This window comes from Rutilus rutilus (assembly GCF_951802725.1).
Source record: "Rutilus rutilus genome assembly, chromosome: 8".
NCBI lineage: Eukaryota > Metazoa > Chordata > Actinopteri > Cypriniformes > Leuciscidae > Rutilus > Rutilus rutilus.
In genome coordinates, this window is record NC_140222.1 from 19,875,818 (window position 1) to 19,896,138 (window position 20,321).

Sequence of the window (20,321 nt, forward strand, 5' to 3'; positions counted from 1 at the left end):
TAAATTAAGCGAGTCATCATGAAGAGGCAAAAACCACGCAAGAAGTGCTCAAAATACGAAGTTCGGGCATTATTCAGAGTAGCATAAGCCCAATAAGTGAGGTTTTAAAGGGAAAGGGAAGGGGGTTTTTTTTGTTTTGTTTTTTATGCGGTTAAGTGCTCACGGAAGAGATGGGTTTTCAGCTGTCTTTTGAATGTTGTCAGGGATTCTGCATTCCGGATGAGGGTGGGGAGAGCGTTCCACCAGCATGGATCTGTGAATGAGAATGTTCTGGAAAGTGATTTTGTGGCTTTCTTTGATGGAACTACAAGACGGCGCTCGTTGACCGATCGTAGGCTTCTGGTATACATTTCATTAATGAAAATGATTAAGTCAAAGTCAGTTATAATAATCAAATGTAACATTTGCAGGATTTGCACCTGCCCACACTGCCAAAATAACCAAAACCTGGTTCAATGATGGTATTACTGTGTAATTAGTAATTACTGTGGGATTTCATGTAGGCCTAATATTCTAATTTTCTGGGATTTTGATTTCGTGGGTTTCATAAGCTGTAAACCATAATCATCAACATTATAACAAATAAAGGCTTGAAATATCTCACTTTGCATGTAATGAGTCTATATAATATATTAGTTTCACCTGTTAAGTTGAATTCTTGAAATAAATCAACTTTTTGATGATATTCTAATTTTATGACCAGCAACCGTATATTTTAGTGTATGCACATTCATGTAACATTGACTAACCTATTTCCATGCATCAATAACTGGAAAAAAGAGAAAAGAGAAAAGAAGTAAATATAAACTTTATGTCATGTTTGTGTGACCACGTAATGGCAAATTCTTGACTTCAAAGTACAAATTTCCCAAGTGAATTTGAAAGCAGCCAGCATCAGTTCTGTCACAACAAAATTACAATCTATCTATGTTTTTTTTTTATCTATTTTGTTTTAATATAAGTGAACAATGACATATTGAGCATTTGTATTGCTTTTAAATTGTGCCTTACTGACCAGATTGGATGTGTAATCCACATTATATGACATGCAGTTACCTTCCACAATACATTTTTTTTAATGTAAATCAACAATTACAATACAGAGGGTAACTTAAGAGAGCTTGTCTCTATTGCAGCTTTTTAAGTAAATCTTAATGTTTAATTTACGTGTGAAACCAGTAAGAATTCTCCAGTGCTTTGTGCCATTTATTTTTGACATAGGCTACTTTTGAAATTAATAGGCAGAAAGTAACCTCATTCAGTCTCAGTCATGAGTGAAAAAAGTGAGTGGAATAAATATAATTTAGGCAAAATCTATTTGGGATGGACAAAAATCAATCAATCTATTGTATTGTGGTTCTTCTGGGATAATATAATGTATTTGTCCAGAATGACAATGTGAGTTCTTACATGTGTGACTTGTCTCTATTGTGGCTTTTCCTGTGAACATTAAGGTTTCCTTTTCGTATGAAACTTTTCCCGCACTGATCACATGTGTGCGGTTTCTCTCCAGTGTGGATCATCTTGTGTGTTTTCAGATCTCCTGACTGACTGAATCTCTTGTCACAGTGTGAACACTTGTAAGGTTTTTCTCCAGTGTGAATTCTCTGGTGCCGTTTCACTGCATCATCTGTCATAAAACCCTTTCCACAAACAAAGCACACATGATTCTTCACACCGCTGTGTCTTTTCTGGTGTATTTTTAAAGAACCCAGATGACTAAAACTCTTTCCACACAAAGAACACATGTGGGGCTTCTCTGTGTGAACTTTCAGGTGGTTCTTCAGGGATGATGATGAAAAATATGTTTTTCCACACTGATCACATGTGTACGGCTTCTCTCCAGTGTGGATTTTCATGTGATTCTTAAAGTTGTGTCTGTATGTGAAACTCTTCCCACACTGATCACATGTGTACGGCTTCTCTCCGGTGTGGATTTTCATGTGATCATTAAGGTTATTTTTTATTGTGAAACTCTTTCCACACTGATAACATGTGTGTGACTTCTCTCCGGTGTGGATTTTCATGTGACCATTAAGGTTATTTTTTATTGTGAATCTCTTTCCACACTGATCACATGTGTGTGGCTTCTCTCCAGTGTGGATCTTCATGTGTGCATTAAGGTATTTTTTTGTGAAACTCTTCCCACACTGATCACATGTGTACGGCTTCTCTCCAGTGTGGATCGTCATGTGAATTTGAAGACTTTTGTTGTTTGGGAATCTCTTTCCACAATGAAGGCAAGAATTTTCGGCTCTCCTCAAAGATTTTTCTTCAGTTTTGACATGATGATGTTTCTCCTCTCCTTTGCTCAGTTTTTCAATCTCCTTGTTCAGTTCCATTAAGTCTGAAATAATAATAAAAAAGTTTGTCATGTATATCCGTAAAAAAATGAGGAAGTGAAGACTAACATAACACCCAAACACAATACAATGGTATGATACATTTTGAATATCAAAATGAAATCAATGTCATTGGAACTTTCCATGAATTGGGCACATTGACCTACAAGTTCTTATTTAAAAAAAAAAAAAAAAAAAAAAAAAAAATTATAGGCACAGATCTCATGTTTCCAACACAATCTCTCAGATATATAACTTTTAACAAAAAAGCTTTTAGTTTTTTTTAATGCATTTATCAAACCTGTTACCAAAATATCAGAAAAATAACTTCAGGTTACTTATAACTTGTAAATTGAAACAATGGAAAAACATTTACCAGTTGAATCAGGTTTTGCTTAATTTACACATTAAAAACTTTAGTAACACAGTAGCAAAAATTCTGAATCAGATATAAAATAAATGTAAATAAAACAGCTCAGATAATATTTGGAAAAATATTTTTGACAAAAGATTGCAAGAAAATGTTCAGTTTCAGGCTCTAGATTCTACCCAGTTCGGTTTATCACGCTTGGAAGAGCCAGGGCATTTTTTTTTTTTAAATAACTCCGATTGTATTCGTCTGAAAGAGTGTCATGTACACCTAGGATGGCTTCAGGGTGAGTAAATCATGTGCTAATTTTCATTTTTGGGTGAACTAATGAAGGATCAAGAATAAACACCAACAATCAGGGTATCTTCCGTCCATTTCATTTCCTATAGGGATGTTCGCCGGAGTCAAATGTGACGTCACGATATGGGCGTGGCCGCGAACTGGTTGGCAGAAAGAACCAACAAGTCGCAGCAGTCTACCTGTGTTTTGTCAGCATAATATTAATTATTTGTCCGAAGAAGCTAAAAAGAGATATAATTAAGCTTTTATAACCACCAGGGTTCATGTTCTCTGCCTGATCCATATCACCTGAGTGAGATTTTTTTTTTGTTCTTTGACTAACGAAGTCAGCAAATTCGTTGGATTTACAGCTAAAAAATGTGGCGGCACATTAGTAAAGAAAGCATCTGTGAAAGCAGCGCAGTTTGAGTGTTTCGGAACGTATGTGATCGGAGAGAAAGATGAGGCCCTTCTCTGACTGCGTTTGAATGTGTGAGTTAAGTATTAAACTGTTGGTGAGATGAGATGAGATAATGCAACGCTGACATAGGCTACAGTACAATGACAGTTGCACAGATGTTGGGAGTTGGGAACCGGTGAGAAAATGTCCGGTAGCCAACCCGGTAACTTTACCAGTAATATTAATTTAGTTCTGCTTAACGGTTCCTGAACGCTGTAACTAACAGCTGCCCAGCCATGAACACAGCCGCGTGTGATTTGTTTACATACGAGCTGCACTAGGTCTATATCTGTATTCTAAGAGTTATTACTTGTATGGATCTCGTTAATAAATTGACAGAATTTAAATGTGTATTCTTACAAGTTAAAGAAGAAATGTTTGTGCAATTCCTTTTTTCACCTTTTATGAGGCCAAAAAAAAAACTGTCTGGTAAAAAGTCACAGTGCCCAGATAGCAAAAAATATCGGCACGGCTTCTTTTTGCCGCTGGCCCCAAGCTGTCGGCTATAGGTGCGCCCCGCTGGCGGCGATGAAGCGTTTGCCGCCGAATACGTCACTCCCATTTCTTGCGAGATGCCGCCGGCGAACAGCCGCCGGGCCGCCGACTTCATTCTCTCTGGCGGTTGCCGCCGTCTAAATGAACCGCGGCCGGCTGGCGGCAAGCCGCTTTGAAATCGACCAGCCATGAGTGAAACTGACAGCATCTTAACTACTTTTCACATTTAAAGCGATTATAATTATTATGTGAATTATATCAATTTTTGTTGTTGCTCCAAAGCCATTAGGGGTTATAACAGATTTGACTCTGATTCCATGATAAGGTTTAGGAAATTACATTTAAATTACTTTGATTTCTGAAGCGATAATATGTAAAATATATAGAATTATTTTATTCACTTAAGGTGACAATTCTTTACATTTCTTTGATTTATGCACAATTTGAGATGCACCAATAGACCAAACAGAATTCCTTTTGTAAAACTTACTTGGCAATAAATATCTTTCTGATTCTGATTCGTTTTTAAAATAAATATTTCATTCATGGTATGAACAATTTAGCAGAATACATGGATGAAGTTAGATTTTTCACCAATGCTTGAAATCAGTGAACAGTGAAAGACATCTGCAACTTGGCCAAAATCTTGGGTTTGCTTTATATTTTTTTTATTAATTTGCAACCATGGTAACGTCTATGAGAAACATGAAAATCCCTGTTTTGACCTGAAGGATAAAGTGAAATATTTATAAATATTTTGTCTCTCTGTCACTCCAGGAAATTGTGGTTATGTCTTTCATTGTTTTACAAGCTCAATTTTTAATTTATTTTACCTTTTACATGTATAAGGGATTACTTTGCAGTTTGCAATTGCGAGTTTTGCGACCTGTACAAATGTTTAAGAAAGTGTTAAAGCACAAACAGAGAAGTACCTCCACCGGTCGAGAGGGGCAGCACCTAAAAAACTGAAGCAGATTTACTCGTCTCGTCACACGGTTTCAGTATTTGGAGAGAGGAAATATACGATCTTTTAAGTAAGTACATTTTTCCTTTTTGTGTAACGCAATATTACTATGTTCATTTTTGACATTGTTTTTAGTTCTTCTTCTTAAGATCTGTTCTTGCCTAACTAGTCAAGCTAAAGTAAGTTAGCCTTGTTTGCAAAGTTTCCGCCATGTTTCCGCCATAGCTAGGCTAACGTTACTTCGTTTCTTCCTGGCGTTGAGTTTTTTTTCTTCTTCTAAGTAGTGATGGCCAGATCGAGGCCTCGTGAAGCAATTGAAACAGTTGAACCAAATGTGCCATATTGTTTCGAGGCTTCGAATCAATCCGACACCCGTCTCAACGGTGACACCTAGTGGTCACTTGCAGGTGTTGATCTGAAACAACCTTGACGAGCCATTAAAAAAATGTGTTGTTTTTTTATTATTATAATTTTCTAATATGTGAAGATTGTAACCTATAGGCTTCTCACTGTGCATAATGTTATTTTGGTCTTGCAAAATGAATATTAATAAAAGAAATCAAGCCACAATGTCTCACTTTTTTAGAGATTTTTATTCAAAAATATTAATGTCTCTGCTGTGGAAGGACTTAGACTACTTCTTTTTTTACAGATAATTTCTCCAGCCTTTGAAAAAATCCTCTCACAAGGGACACTTGTTACTGGCATGCAAATATATATATATATATATATATATATATATATATATTGTTTTGGTGATTTTCCTTTTATTGTGACAGGACAGTAGAGAGATGACAAAAAACGAGGCGGGAAAGGTCCACGAGCCGGGACTCGAACTCGGGACGCCCGAGTGCAAAGACGCTACATGTCGGCGAACTGACCACGAGGCCATTGGCGCCGACGGCGGAGATATATTTTTTAGCTAGGACATACAAATGAGGAAAGATTACTGCTATCTCTTTCCAGTTTCATTTAAATTCATGTTAAATTTAAATGCAAGCCTAAATAGCCTATAACTAATCAAATCGCACTATGTCACTATATCACCAAAAATCCGCTATCTCAAAATCAAACTCCTCTCACAAAAACCCACGAGGTCAAGATGCGTTGATTTCACTTTTATACAGATGTGCGACTGTGTGGTCTGTTCCCGACCGTGTCAATCTGATTCGGCGGACCACACCTGATGAAACACTTAGTGAAACACTTCGAGGCTTCGTTTGGCCATAGTCACGTGACATAGGTGTTTTGAATCACGCTTCGGATCAGTGTTTCGAAACATCTGCGCTTCGGGATCTCGCAAAGCTTCGGAACGACTGTTTCGCGTCAGCCATCCTTACTTCTAAGTATGTTTAACTGTTATGTATGTTTATACAAGTGTGAGTACATGTGGTTTAAGATAGTATTGGTCAGTCGAATTAACTAACGTTACAGTTCCTGAACTACGGACAATTATTCTGCCGCCTACGTGGGAATGGTAACGTTAGCAAAATCTTCACGACAAGAAAGACTGATCAGTATAACTTGTGTTGTTTTCTAACTAAACATAATTATGCTGCTAGTCTAGATTAGTGTTCGCTACCACATGCTGTTTCACCTTTTTTACACTGAGTTCAAGCATGTTCTAACGTTACATGTTAAATGTATCTAGCCACAGTAGGTAGCCAAACTTTACATCTAGAAAGACTAGTTTAACTTTTGGTGTTTTCTTACAAAAATAACGATGTAGGTTGTTTATATGATTTTGTTTGTCTGAACATGGTTTTCTGTTGATCCACTTGTGAAAATTACTGCTTTTTCGAAGGGGTGAGCATTTTAATGTTGTTGATTTTGCCTGAAAAAAAATAATCAAAAAGTATACTTTATGCTAATGTGTCTTCTATTTTAGATGCTTCACATTGTTCAGTTTATCAACAAGGAGGATCTGCCATTTGCAGTGGTTCAGCAAGAGTGGCTCAGCGAAGGGCATGTGCCATTGGCAAAAAAGACAAAGGAACAATTTAGCCATCCGCTGCACACCTCCACACAGCACCTGGGAGAAACATCATTTTAAGTTCATGAAGGGAGCAGGTAAATGGGTCTGACTTGTACATTTGATTTTCCTTTATTTCATCTGTGTAATTTATTTGTCTGTTTATTGTGGATAACGGAATCTTTCATTCATTATTATTATTATCATCATCAAATTTCTGTTTCCCCTTTCTTAGAACCAGGTTTCTCCCCAGTAATCCAGAATCCGCCAAGAGTTTGAGTACAAGTAAGTGATGTTATTTGTGAAGTTTTTTTGTCTTGGAAACTATTGCTTCTATTTAAAGTTGGCATGAACTGGAAGTTACAAACGACTTTTCTCCAATGTTGTGACGTATTTCCAAGTGAAAGGGAATATTGAATAGAGGAGCAGGGTTTTACTCTAGCGCTCCTCCTCTCCATCTCTGCTTATAGCAGACTAATGGTTTGAGGGGAGTTGCCACGCCATTGCACATGACCGGAAGATAAGTCGTTTCGAGGGGGGAGGGAAGGGTAATGGATTTGATTAAATATTATAAGGGTACATGAATAAAAAAATAAAAAAAGAAGTGCACAGATGAATCATTTACATAAACACTACAATATTACATATAAAAATACAAATTGTAACATTTGATTTCATGCTGACTTTAAGATGATGAATCCTTTAATCATAATCTGTTTTTCACTAGGACACTTGATGGAATTCGCTGCAGCAGTTTCTGGATGAAAGGTGTTGAGGTGTGTTGTACATTCCATTAGCTTTGCACAGTTCAATTATTGTTTCATTACTGAATATGCAATACTCTGCATTGAAATGAAAGCTGTTATGTTTGCTCCCCCAGCTCATCAAGTACTAAGCTTTACTCCCCCGGCAGCAAATTTACCCTGGCAGCATATGGGTGAAAACTCTGGAGGTATGTAATACGTTGCGCTTAACTAAGTGTTACATTTAAGTCCAATTAATGAAATGTATGCAATAACTTCAAACATATTTTTACATGTCAATGATTATCAATAGGAGGGAGAAAGTCATTGCTCTATTGTTGGCCCTTGTACTCCAATGGCATCTCGTGTCAAGCATGAAGTTTTCAGCTGTGAAGGTATATTCTAGCCCTATGTCTTAATGTCCAGTGTTTTAACAGTATTGCAAATAGTGCCTTTAGTTGTTTGTTTTATTTTATTTTTTAAATGTAGAACCAAGCCCTGAGGGAAAGCAATGCACGAGCAGGTGAGAACTTGCACTGTTTCTTAAATTGTACTTCTTTGTGTGTGATGTAAGTCCAAAATTACCATATGCCTTTCATTTTGTAGCTTCGGATGACATCGGCTTACTTCAAGAGCAGGTGAAGCAAGTTCAACAAACAATGTTGAAGACGTTTGCTTGCACTGGGCAATCAGGTACAACTTGCAAACAGCACCTGTGGTTGTTGGTTTAATTCCCACTGGGGCTACCTGTACATGTAGTAGACCTAGATATAAATGTCATAGTTTAGTAGTTGAGGGACCAGGACTGACTATTTTATTCTGGGAAACCCTGTAGGTGCAGATCAGACCCTTATGCTGTGACGTCTTGCAGAGTTTGGCGATGTTGTGTCTGTTGGAGTTATCCCTGTCAGGGGATCTGTTACTCCCCTACACACCCAGGAAGATTTGCCGTGTCTTGACAACAGTTTGAAGCAGGATAAAAAGCTCCAGGAACAATTTGTAAGTTTGCTGATTATAACGCCATATCTAAAAAGTAAAATTTAAGATTGTATACTGCATATATTACAGTCTGAATCCTTAGCCTTTCACAAGCTTCAGAGAAATGTAATTTGTAACACTTTTTTGGATTTTCAGCTTGGTGTAGGGGATAAAGCAAGTTTTAGAGACATGTTCCTTTAGACCATTGTTCAAAGTAAGTTGGATATTTTTTTAATTATATTTAAGTAGATGTGTATGGCGTCATGCAATTCAAATGAAATGACAGATCTGTATTTTCTAAATTAGCCATCCGGAAGAACCTGGCAACCCAGGATGCCACTGATGAAGCGGTCTAGGTTAATGTTTCGCGTTACCTGAAAGGAGCATCTGACCGTAAAGGCAGAAAAAGGCACCGCACAGCTGAGAGGGACCCACAGCCGACCACTTAGGCTGACTACTGACACCCTAGAATCACTGACAACTGGAATCCTTTCTTTATCTTGCAGTCAGTAACATCAAGACCCCTAAAGAAGTCAGAAGTGTCACACTATACTCACTAACTGTGGAAATTACTTTCTTTTTTTTCTTTTTTCAAATAATGCTTGTAAGTCCTTGTGCCACAGGTCAGCATTGCAGCTATAATGGTCTATTCTACTCCAGAGCTTTACTATAAATTACTACCACTTAACCTATTGTTAGAAATGGCTTGTAAATGTGATGTCATACTTTGATTTATTTGGTATCCTGCACATTATTTCGTATCAAGTATTCTCTTTACTTGTCATAATGTTTACAGGTAATTTTTTTCACCCTAGAGCTGTCCTCTTTATATGAACAATTATTGTAAGAGTTGTAATTTGCTTGTAAGGCTGTTTTTCGTTTGTTTGTTTTTTTTACCAAAATTTAATAAGAAACCTGCATGTTAGTATATTGATTTATTTATTTTTCTGTTATGTTTCAGTGATCTGACACATCTTGTTTAAATGACAGTTAATGTACTTTGAAATGTGGAATAAAAATGCCAAATGGATATTTGTCTGGTTTGAGCAATCATTATTCTTGATAAACTGCATGCTATAAATATTAAATATTATATATAAATAGCCAGAATAAGCGGCGGCAGGTCGCTCGAAAATAGCACTTGCCTCCAGCGGGCCGCGGAAGGGCCGCCTTAAATATAACGGCGGTTGGCCGGCGGGCCGGCCGCGGAACGAAGGCGGTAGGAAGGCGGCTGCCGCTTTTAAAAAGCGGCTGCCGCCGGCGGTGCGCCGTCCAACGTGTTTGCGATGTCGCCATTCTGCCGCTTCTACTGCCGCCGGAGCGCCGACGGTGGTCCGCCGACTCATTGCTATCTGGGTGGCTGGTGGTCCAAAAAGTTAACTTTAGGCCCTGTATATAACATTGGTTGACACGTAAAAATGTATTAAAATACAATAATTTGTACACAATGTACACAGATGATACACACACAGTACAGTATCCAATCTTGCCGATCACACAGCACGACACAACCATTTTTCTTCTGTGTTTGCGCTGCGAAGCAAGCGGCCATTACTTTTCTTCTGCCAACCAGAGCGCGTCGTGACGTCACGGCGAAGATCCCTATTTGAAATGAAATAAGCAGAAACGAGAAACGGCGCCTTTATTCGTTTTTTCGTTTTTTCCAAAAAACGAATAAACGAGATTTCGGCTTGATTTTTCGTTTTTTAGTTCACAGGCAAAAAACGAATAAATTACTTCAAAATTCGTTTTGCACATGTGGACGGTCATGAGGCGCCCCTGTCAGCCGATTGGTCAATAAAATCTGATCATGTGACGTCATCGGTAGTTCCCCAGGTTTATTCAACAAAATAATAGTCCTATGGCTCTGCGTACCGCATATTAAACTGTTCAGGGCAGGTCCTGGGCTTACTTATGTGCAACTTAACGCGTTTCAGAGAAATATTTATATATCATAAATATTAAATATCTGCACCCAGACGGTTTTATTAGCTGTGCGGAGTTAAATCTGTGTGGTGCTGCGCTAGACAGCGCAGCGGGTGAAGCATGTTCAGTCAAGTGTAGCATATATGCACCAGTCATAACTCTTCTTTTAGACAATACGCTCAGTTTTGGACAAGGGGTGGCTATTGCAAATACTGTAATGCAAAACTGCTGATGGTGGTGGGTATACCGCGATGATGGTAAATAAAATTGTACTGTAACTGTAGCCGCGAGAGTGAGACAGCGAGATGATTGACAGGACGATAGCGGAGGAAAAAGCGCAAGATTTTGTTAGTAAAGAAATATTTATTTGTTTAATATAAAAGTGAGTTTGTCTTTGAAAACAACAACAACAAAACGGTGAAATAACAGCGTGATCACAAAACTGAGCGTTCGTTTTAAAGGGAAATTTCCAAATATATTTTATTTATTTGTTAGCCTATAATGCTGTTGTTTTATGCTACAAGTTTAATACTATGCGGATGCGGGAGTTAAAACTGTGCTGGGCTATGTTGGTGACCCATGCCAGTGTAATTGTAGCCTACAGCGTAAAATACAACCACAAACACACGTAAGATGTATGCATAGCCAAAACACAACACGAGTTTGTTTAAACTTGATTTTTATTACCACCCATATTTTTTTTTTTTCCGGACTCCACGCCAGAAGTCCCCCGTCAGCACCCTAACCCTTATGTTGCGGGTCAATTTGAACCGTTTAGGGTGCTTTCACATCTGTAGTTCCGTTCATTCCGGACCAAGGGAGAAAATTATACTTTGTTGCATTTTTCAGGCGTTTTGGTTCCTTTTCACACCACACTGATTGCTCTGGTCCAAATCAGTTGATGAAACGAACCAAAATACAGTCACGTGACAACATCCACATCACTCGTTGGCCAGATGGGTCGTGAACATATTTCTGCAATTTGATTGTCAGAATTAACGTGCGGGCAGCTGGTTTAGTCCAAAAATGCGCCGTTCTTTGGCAATTGGGTCTGTTCGAGGTCGGATCACTCCTGAGTTCGTTTGAAAGCGTAGCCAACCGCTTGTTTGGTCCACTTTTGGTGCGCGCACCCGAGTGCGATTGCTGCATTCACACCTGCCCAAACGAACCGCACCAAGGGGGAAAACGAACTCTAGTGCGATTCAACAGAACTAAATGAAGCAGGTGTGAAATAACCCTTTCTAGTTGTTGGAAATACTGGTTAACCTATGTTTTTTTTCTTGATATTTTGTGACTTTTTCTCATTTATCATGACGAACATGCAAAGTTTCAACATGCTGATGTGTTTTGACATAAGCCTATACAAACAAAATTACTAGGCTATAGTAGGTTACGTTCCTGATGTTCACGGGTCAATTTGACCCAAACATTTTAACGCTCTAATGCAACTGTAGGCTACTGACCCAAAATAATAAAATTGCTTGGTTATATTTTGTTTTTTGTTTTTTTTTTTACAACCTTATGAAGCTATAATTAGCTTTTCCACTTATTTTAATACAGAAAAATATTTTGTCAGCCACAGATGGTAAAAATGAGCCATCATTTATTGTTTCAATCTACCTGAAATAATATTAAACCTTTGTTTGTTGGTATTTTGTGACTTTTTTTTTCCATTTATCATCATGATCATGCATGCAAAGTTGCTGATGATAACATGCTTGATAACAAATAAGCTCTCATTTCTATATTCAAGATATCTGAAATACCTAGCTTTTAACCTTTTATGATTTTCAAAGGCAGCTTTACAGAGCCAATAAATAAATAAAAAACATTTATTTGATGTATGTTTTTGTTATGTTTTGTTTCTCACTCCCATATGAGTGAATAATGAGCTTTCCCACAATTTTGCTTAGTGTGGCAAAAGACTTTGGCATAGACAGCAGGAAAAATGAGCTCCCAAAGATTGACATTTAAATAAGTAATTTCACAGGTTTTTGATACTGATAAGAAGATGTTTCCGAGTTAGAGGACTGCTTCAGAGATTGAGGAAAATGTTGTTGAAGATACAGAAAATGAATGAAACTAGGGAACTATGTCTATAGGAAACTAAAGGGAAAGTTAGGAAAAGTAAACATTATTTTCATTATACAGCTACATTTAATTGTTCAGTTATGATGTTATAAGCATAAAATGTGTAAGAAAAAATTAAAACGTAAAAAAAAATTATGCAAAAAAAGTCAGTAGGCCTATACTGTTTATAAAAAGAAAACGGTTTTAAAAATGGTTAAAAAACAATTTGACCAATTTGTCAATTTGACCCGCTCCGTAAGTAGCCTACACGGAAATCGAACAGTGAGGGTACGTTCAGCATATAGCGTTTATTTTAGATTTTTTTAATGTTTGACAACATCTTCCTCCACTCTTTGAACAATTTTAATTAGGCTAACATTAGCCTATTCGTTATTAACAAAGCTAATAAGACGGATGAGATAACACAAGTAAATGAAAGATCTATGGATTAACCTTTCAAACGAATGCAGTTCATTGTTATTTTTTAATGAAAACACAACAACAATAAAATAGTAGGCTACAATAAAAAAAACTCCTGCATAGTATTAAATTTGAATTAACAAAACGATTAAGACGGAATAACAACAGCATAGGCTAACAAATAAATAAAATATATTTGAATTTTTTCCCTTTAAAACGAACGCTCAGTTTTGTGATCACACTGTTATTTCACCTTTTTGTTGTTGTTTTCAAAGACAAACTCACTTATATTAAACAAATAGGCCTAAATATTTTTTTACTAACAAAATCATCTCGCTGTCTCACTCTCGCGGCTACAGTTACAGTACAATTTTATTTACCATCATCGCGGTACCCACCACCATCAGCAGTTTTGCATTACAGTATTTGCAATAACCACCCCTTGTCCAAAACTGAGCGTAGGCTATTGTCTAAAAGAAGAGTTATGACTGTTGCGTATGCACTTGACTGAACATTCACCCGCTGCGCTGCCTAGCGCAGCACCAGACAGATTTAGGCTAATAAAACCGTCTGGGTGCAGATTAATATTTAATATTTCTGATAAATATTTCTCTGAAACGCGTTAAGTTGCACATAAGTAAGCCCAGGACCTGCCCTGAACAGTTTAATATGCGGTGCGCAGAGCCGACTATTATTTTGTTGAATAAACCTGGGGAACTACCGATGACGTCACATGATCAGATTTTCTTGACCAATCGGCTGACAGGGGCGCATCATGACCGTCCACATGAGAAAAACGAATTTTGAAGTCATTTATTCGTTTTTTGCCTGTGAACTAAAAAACGAAAAATCAAGCCGAAATCTCGTTTTTTCGTTTTTTGGAAAAAACGAAAAAACGAATAAAGGCGCCGTTTCTCGTTTCTGCTTATTTAATTTCAAATAGGAAATGAAATGGACGGAAGATACCCTGATTACCAACCTATTTGATCTTTAGTATCTTCATCTTCCTTTGTGCAGGGCTCTGGATCACTCATGTTCTCAGTGTTCAACTGACTTCACTTGATGGGACTTGGGAACATTCCAGCATTTACAGACCTTATGTAGCCCCGCCCCTTTTCAGCGCTGCGCTGAGCTCGTGTCTTTTTCCCCGTCTGTATTTTCACAGCGATCTTACGTATTTATGAATGAACGGCTCGTTTTAAAATCTTCCCGGTCTACTGACATTTGTTAAGACATCTGCTTTAAACATTACAATCCTCATGATTTATCAAGTTATAACTTTTACCTTTACATTCAGTAAATCCTCTTCAAAAGCTAAATACTCCTGGACAGCAATGCCACAGAAATATACAGAGCGACCGCAAAAACGGAAGTTCAAAAGCGGCGCCCTCGTTTCTTCTTCTTCGTCTTCTTCTTTCTGTTTCATGGCCGAGTATTACCGCCACCTACTGTATACCTTGCGCACATGAGTAATGGCCCGGCTCCACGGGGGGGTCAGGGTGGGCCTGGCCCACCCAATCAGAAGCTTGGCCCACCCAGAGCCATAGAGAGAGATAAGAAGCAATGTTGTTTTAACCGCGGAAAGACGTCAGTACACGCCGTTATTCAAGTTCAAAACCTCCAACGTTAATCTACTCTCCTGACTGCTTTGTCGGACGCAGATGGCGGATTATGATTGGTCAGATCGCCTGTCAATCAAACTCAATGCGAAGGGCCAATTCAGCTCCAGATATGTTATTTTATGTTTTCTTCCCAACCCCCTCTTTTTTCTCCAAGACTTAGCTCATTCACTTCGCTACCTTAAACGAACGTGCTGAATTATGAAGCAATATAACTACAGTAACAGCCAATGAGCTTTATTAGAACTTTTTGTGAACTTGATTACAAGTCATCTTCATGATGACTTGTTATCAAGAGTTACCACACTCTGTAGCCTAATAAAACACAACACCTTGGTTTTTAGCTCATGAAAAAGCAATAACGCATGAACTGGACATGGGAGAGTTTGTAACAGAATTCTCTAAAATGAGTAGAAAGCTAATGTTGTAACTTATAGTGAAGTAGATCTTTTTCAAGACCTGCCCCGTTTTCCTCAAATCTAAAGTTACTAAACTGATACAAGATCTGTTGTGGTAAAAAAAGAAGAAAAAAAAATCTAAATAAACATAAAAATGTAAAAATAAAAATGTAAAAAATAACAATGGCCAAAAATCTGTAATGTTATACTACATTAACAGATGTGAGAATAATTCTTAAGAAAAACAGCATTTCAGATTAAATTAACATTTTTAGTTTGTAACAGTTTTCTAAAATGAGCAAAAAGCTAATGTTGTAAAGTGTATAGTGATGTAAATAGTTATTTTAAAAGACCTGCCCCTTTTTATCAAATCTAAAGTTACTTAATTGATACAGGACCTGTTAAGGGTAAAAAAAAATTAATAATAATAATTACAAACGCAAAAAGAGAGAAACATTTTAAATATTTGTATCTCTATACCCCCCCCCCCCCCCCCCCCCCCCCCCCATAGCACGATTCTTTTTTCCCTACTGATTTTACAATACTATAATACCACCTACCTGTACTGCTACTTTCACATCTTTGTTGCCATATTCTTATTATTTCTCTATTAATTATTGATCTAACTTCATTTCTTCCTAAAGGTATCTTAATATCTATCAAGTCTTTCCTTAACACTTCTTTTGCTAATTTATCCGTTATTTCGTTTCCTACTATCCCAATGTGCCGGCACCCAACAAAAGTATACAATTATACACTCTATGGTCAGCCTATATAATAATGTATAAATTTCTACTAGCAGGTCTTCTCCGTCAGTTTTTGTTGAATCTGAGCAAATTACAGTCGGCATCCCATTTGGCTTAGTCTCCTCTAACCACTGCAATCCTACTGTTATAGCAGTTAGTTCTGTTGAATATACAGACATTTTGTCACTGAACCTTAAACTTATTTTCGTCTCAAATTTTGGAATATATACTCCTACTCCCACTTTTTGTTCGACTGGGTCTTTAGATCCATCTGTATAAATCTGTATACAAGAAAAAAAATGTTCTCTCATAAAACCATTCATTTCATAACTATTAGTTTATCTTCCTTCTGCTTTCTCCCGATCCTCCAGCAATCTCATTTCAACATTACACTGAAAAAAATGATAGTTGAATTTACAAAAAAAAAATATCGTGAGTGGTTGCACACAATTGATTTTAGCTATAAACAAATGCATTAAGTTGAACTTAATAAATTTTAGTTCAACTTAATGCATTTGTTTAAATTTAGCTAAAATCAATTGTGTGCAACCACTTACGATAAAAATGAATAATTTTTTTCAGTGAGGTTCAGGAATATTCCACACCGATACCCCTTTTAATGGCATATTGGGACAAATATCAACATTTTCCAGACCACATTCCTTAACCCATTGTTTATACTTCCATCCAAAACTATTCCCATTATTCTTTTTATATTCCTAACAGTCATTTAAAATTGCTTGTGTGCGATGACTCTTATTACAACCCTGCAAATTGACCCAGTACATCATTGTAAGCTTTTCCCTTCTTAAGTCTAGTGGCATCTCCCCCATTTCAACCCTAATGGCATCTAAAGGGGTTGATCTTATTGCTCCACAGCAAATTCTAAGTGCCCTAGCCTGTACGTTGTCCAACTTCTTTAGCTCTGATTTTGCTGCAGCACCATACACTGCACACCCATAATCTAAACTTGACCGTATTAAGGCTTAAAGGAACACTCCACCGTTTTTTTAAATAGGGCTTATTCACCTTCTTTCCTACAGTTAGATAGGTGGGCAAATGCATTTTTGTCTCAGTGCATGCATTGTTTTAGTTTGACAGGGTCGGCGCTAGCTTAGCTTAGCATAATGAATGTAATCCTTTGTTGCCAGCTAGCATGTCCTGAGTAAAAGTAATATAAAAAAAAAAAAAAAAAAAACTAATTACTTCTTGTTGCCTGCGTATTCACAACGAGTACAAATAGCGATGCAGATTAACACTAGGCGATTTCCTATGCAGATATTGACATGGGACTATATTAGGGGGAAGCACAGGCGAAGCACTGCTACTTGGGCTCAGAGATATCACGCCCAAGTAGCAGTGCTTCGCCTGTGCTTCCCCCTAATATAGTCCTTAATATATAAGTCAATATCTGCCTAGGAAATCACCTAGTGTTAACTATTTGTACTTGTTGTGAATACGCAGGCCACAAGAAGTAATTAGGTGTTTTTTTTATTTTTTATATCACTTTTACTCAGGACATGCTAGCTGGCAACAAAGGATTCCATTCATTATGCTAAGCTAAGCTAGTGCTGACCCTGTCAAACTAAAACAATGCATGCACTGAGACAAAAATGCATTTGCCCACCTATCTAAATGTAGGAAAGAAGGTGAATAAGCCCTATTTAAAAAAACGGTGGAGTGTTCCTTTAATATACATGTAGTAGTGCGAAATCCTAGCCTAGAAATCTAGACGCACCCTAGTTGCAGCAAAATGTATTTTGCAGCCAGGGTAGTCTAGCAACTCTCTATAGACCTTTTTGCTGCAAAAACCTAAATTGGGTCAGGCCAATCACGTCGTGTATAGAGTCGGTGGGGCGGGCTTAACAAAATGACGACAGAGTTGCGACGGTTAGGGAACCTTGAAAACAAAGAATGGCAGCTGCTGCTGGAGAACAGCGGCTTTTTGAATCGGCTTTGACCGTGACACTGGAGGACTTGCAGTTAAGTTTTTCTTTGAGAAAAGAGCAAAGAACGGCACTTCAGTCATTTAAAAAAAAGGAAGATGTGTTCGGAGTTTTGCTGACTGGATACGGAAAAAGTTTAATATAGCCTACCGATCAGAGCCATAGAGAGATTCTCTATTCATTCTGATACCGATTAGCTCCGCTCTTTGCTCTGATTGGTTGTAGCGCTGTCCTATTGCGTGCAGAGGGATTTTGAGAGACAGACGTTTATCCCGCCCCTCGGATGAAGCCGTGTCTATGGAGAGTTGCCAGACCTAACATCTTGATGTACTGTAGGTCTGGCTTGCCAGGCTAGCGAAATCCAATATCCAGTTGTGCATTCTCCCCCATGCTCCGATTTTATCTAGCTTAATTAATAGTCCCTCCCTCCATGAAGTGTTGTATGCCTTTTCAATATCAAATAAAACAGCAACAAGAAATTATTTCATTGTTAAAGCTTTTTAACCTCATTTTCAAATAATATCAAAGCATCCATTGTAGATCTTTTCCTCCAAAACCCACTTTGAGCTGATAAAATCTATTTTTTTCTCTCTCTCTTTTTTTTCGATCACCTATACATAATGTAGAAGAGCAATTGGCCTATACTTGATTTTGTTGCATCTTTACCTGGTTTTGCTACTGGTATCACTATTGCACTCTTTGGGTAAGGTACCTTCATTCCATATCTGGTTATATACATCCAATATTAGTTTAATGGCTATACGTTCGGTAAGGTTTTAAACATACTATAGTATGTTTAAAAACTTACCGAACGTATAGCCATTAAACTAATATTGGATGTATATAACCAGATATGGAATGAAGGTACCCTAGCTGATCCTGTCTCTTCCTGGTGTTGTATCCTTTGAATAGCAATTTTTAGCTCAAAGAGATTAAAATCAGCATCCATGTTACTATCAACTTCTTGTTTTTTTCATACAAACATTCTCATACATTTTACTTAACTCTTGTCTTCTTTTTAAAAACGTATCACTCAAGTTTTCATATGGACTTTAGCAAATGTTTTAGCCAGTATTTCTATGTCTTTTCTTTATCTGTTCTGGCCACCTTTCCATCTTCCTCAATTATAGGAATTTGTTTATGAGTATTAATACCATTCATTTTCCTTATCATTCTTCATACCACATGCATTCCAGTCTCTCTCCCAATTTTGTTACAGAACTCCTGCCATGCTTTTCTCTTTGCACTTTTAATTACCCTTCTTGCAGCTGCCCTTTTTTTCTGATAATCTATTACTGTATCTTGAGTTATTAACCTTTTTAAAACCCAGAATGCCTTATTACTTTCTTTAATTGCCATTGTGCATTCTTCAGACCATCATGGGACATTTTTCTTTCTTTTCCCATTGCCTCTTATTAATGGTATAGATAGGTTAGCTGCTAAAATTATTCCATTTACTACTTTTTTATATCTCTCCTCAATATTCCCTTCCAGCTTCATATTTTTTTAATTTTCTTCACACAACTCATAAAACTCCTCCCACCTTGCCTGTTTAAATCCCCACCTTGCACACTGACTGACACTTTGCTTTTGTACTGTATCTTACAAACTACTGGCCAGTGATCACTGCCCAAAATTTCTTCTTGTATGCTCCAAGTGCACTTACCTGCTAATGCAGCTGATGGTATTGTGAGATCTAAACAAGACAAACCACCTTTAACTATATCCATTCTTGTTGATTTCCCACCATTCAAACATACTAATGAGTGTTCTTCTATAAATTCTTCTACAACTAACCCGTTATTGTCTGTATTCTTACTACCCCATAGACCATTATTGCATTAAAATCCCCACATATAATAATTTTACCCTGTGAATCACCCATCACATCTTCTAGAATACTATTTATTTGCATGGGTTATAAAAGTTTGATATTCTAATTTCATCAAACCTCCCCATTACTTCTATACTTACACATTCTACATTATTACTTGTATTTATTATCTTATACTGAAGGGAGTGGATTGGAATCCACTGCTGCTTCAATGTATATGTAATGAGTGATTATAATCAAGGTATTAATCAATATGTTTCCTTCTAAATATCAAATGAGTTGAATGACTTCTCTGGAGATTTTACTTTGTTATAGAAGTTACAGTGTGATTACTGAAATGCTCTTTTCATGTATTCTTTAATGTCAGTATTTGATATTTGAATGCAGTAACATTGCTTGCCTATTTATCCCAGCTTCCAGAAATTAAATAGGGACTGGTTTTGTGTTTGAGAAAGGTCTTCAACATGTTAAAACACATAGGGGTCATTTAAGTCTATAGTTTAAGGTACCATTTGTCAGTTAAAGCCTATAGTTTCCATTTAGACTAAAGTGTCCTATTCTGAGAGAAAGAACTTGTTATCTTGATGTTTTGAGACGAGACTCCTGTTTATAGTTAGAGCCTGGCCAAATCCAACCTTGGAAAAGATGTGTGCCGGGTGTGTGTGTTAGTCTTCTTGCTTACAGGTTAAGGAACCACTGGCATTGTTGGAGATTGACTGAGTTGTTGTTCGAGACATGCTGGCACCCAGCAACCCAAAT

The 20,321-nt window shown here is 37.3% G+C and overlaps 2 protein-coding genes across 8 annotated transcripts; one reads left to right on the top strand and one right to left on the bottom strand.

The window, feature by feature from the left end:
* Window positions 1-796: 796 nt before the first annotated feature.
* Window positions 797-14,372, bottom strand: LOC311295952 (uncharacterized protein). Of its 2 annotated transcripts, none has more exons than XM_084417520.1 (2): window positions 14,305-14,372; window positions 797-2,347 (listed from the first exon to the last, which is right to left on the bottom strand). In XM_084417520.1, the coding sequence occupies exon 2, from the start codon at window positions 2,340-2,342 to the stop codon at window positions 1,407-1,409; it is 936 nt and encodes a 311-aa protein (XP_084273646.1). In that variant the 5' UTR covers window positions 2,343-2,347; window positions 14,305-14,372; the 3' UTR covers window positions 797-1,406. The 2 variants fall into 2 exon arrangements, with proteins under 2 accessions (XP_084273646.1, XP_084273645.1); XM_084417519.1 differs by having other exon boundaries at window positions 13,999-14,368.
* LOC311295969 (uncharacterized protein) lies at window positions 5,865-9,633 on the top strand. 6 transcript variants are annotated; one of them, XM_084417556.1, is made up of 11 exons: window positions 5,865-6,256; window positions 6,799-6,980; window positions 7,118-7,167; window positions 7,610-7,658; window positions 7,763-7,834; window positions 7,939-8,020; window positions 8,115-8,148; window positions 8,232-8,318; window positions 8,497-8,624; window positions 8,760-8,817; window positions 8,910-9,633. In XM_084417556.1, the coding sequence occupies exons 6-10, from the start codon at window positions 8,000-8,002 to the stop codon at window positions 8,802-8,804; spliced, it is 315 nt and encodes a 104-aa protein (XP_084273682.1). In that variant the 5' UTR covers window positions 5,865-6,256; window positions 6,799-6,980; window positions 7,118-7,167; window positions 7,610-7,658; window positions 7,763-7,834; window positions 7,939-7,999; the 3' UTR covers window positions 8,805-8,817; window positions 8,910-9,633. The 6 variants fall into 6 exon arrangements, 3 of the variants coding, with proteins under 3 accessions (XP_084273682.1, XP_084273681.1, XP_084273683.1); XR_014628441.1 differs by having other exon boundaries at window positions 6,087-6,256; window positions 8,461-8,624; XM_084417557.1 differs by lacking the exon at window positions 5,865-6,256 and adding an exon at window positions 6,280-6,387.
* Window positions 14,373-20,321: the final 5,949 nt, after the last annotated feature.

Excerpts from the sequence above, each read along its gene's own strand:
- LOC311295969 (XM_084417556.1), top strand. The coding sequence starts at position 8,000 with ATGAAGTTTTCAGCTGTGAAG. Across the intron at positions 8,149-8,231 it reads GGAAAGCAATGCACGAGCAG|CTTCGGATGACATCGGCTTA; the intron begins GTGAGAACTTGC and ends TTCATTTTGTAG. Across the intron at positions 8,319-8,496 it reads TGCTTGCACTGGGCAATCAG|AGTTTGGCGATGTTGTGTCT; the intron begins GTACAACTTGCA and ends GACGTCTTGCAG.
- LOC311295952 (XM_084417519.1), bottom strand. The coding sequence starts at position 14,053 with ATGAGTGATCCAGAGCCCTGCACAAAGGAAGATGAAGATACTAAAGAT. Across the intron at positions 2,348-13,998 it reads AGATACTAAAGATCAAATAG|ACTTAATGGAACTGAACAAG; the intron begins GTTGGTAATCAG and ends TTATTATTTCAG.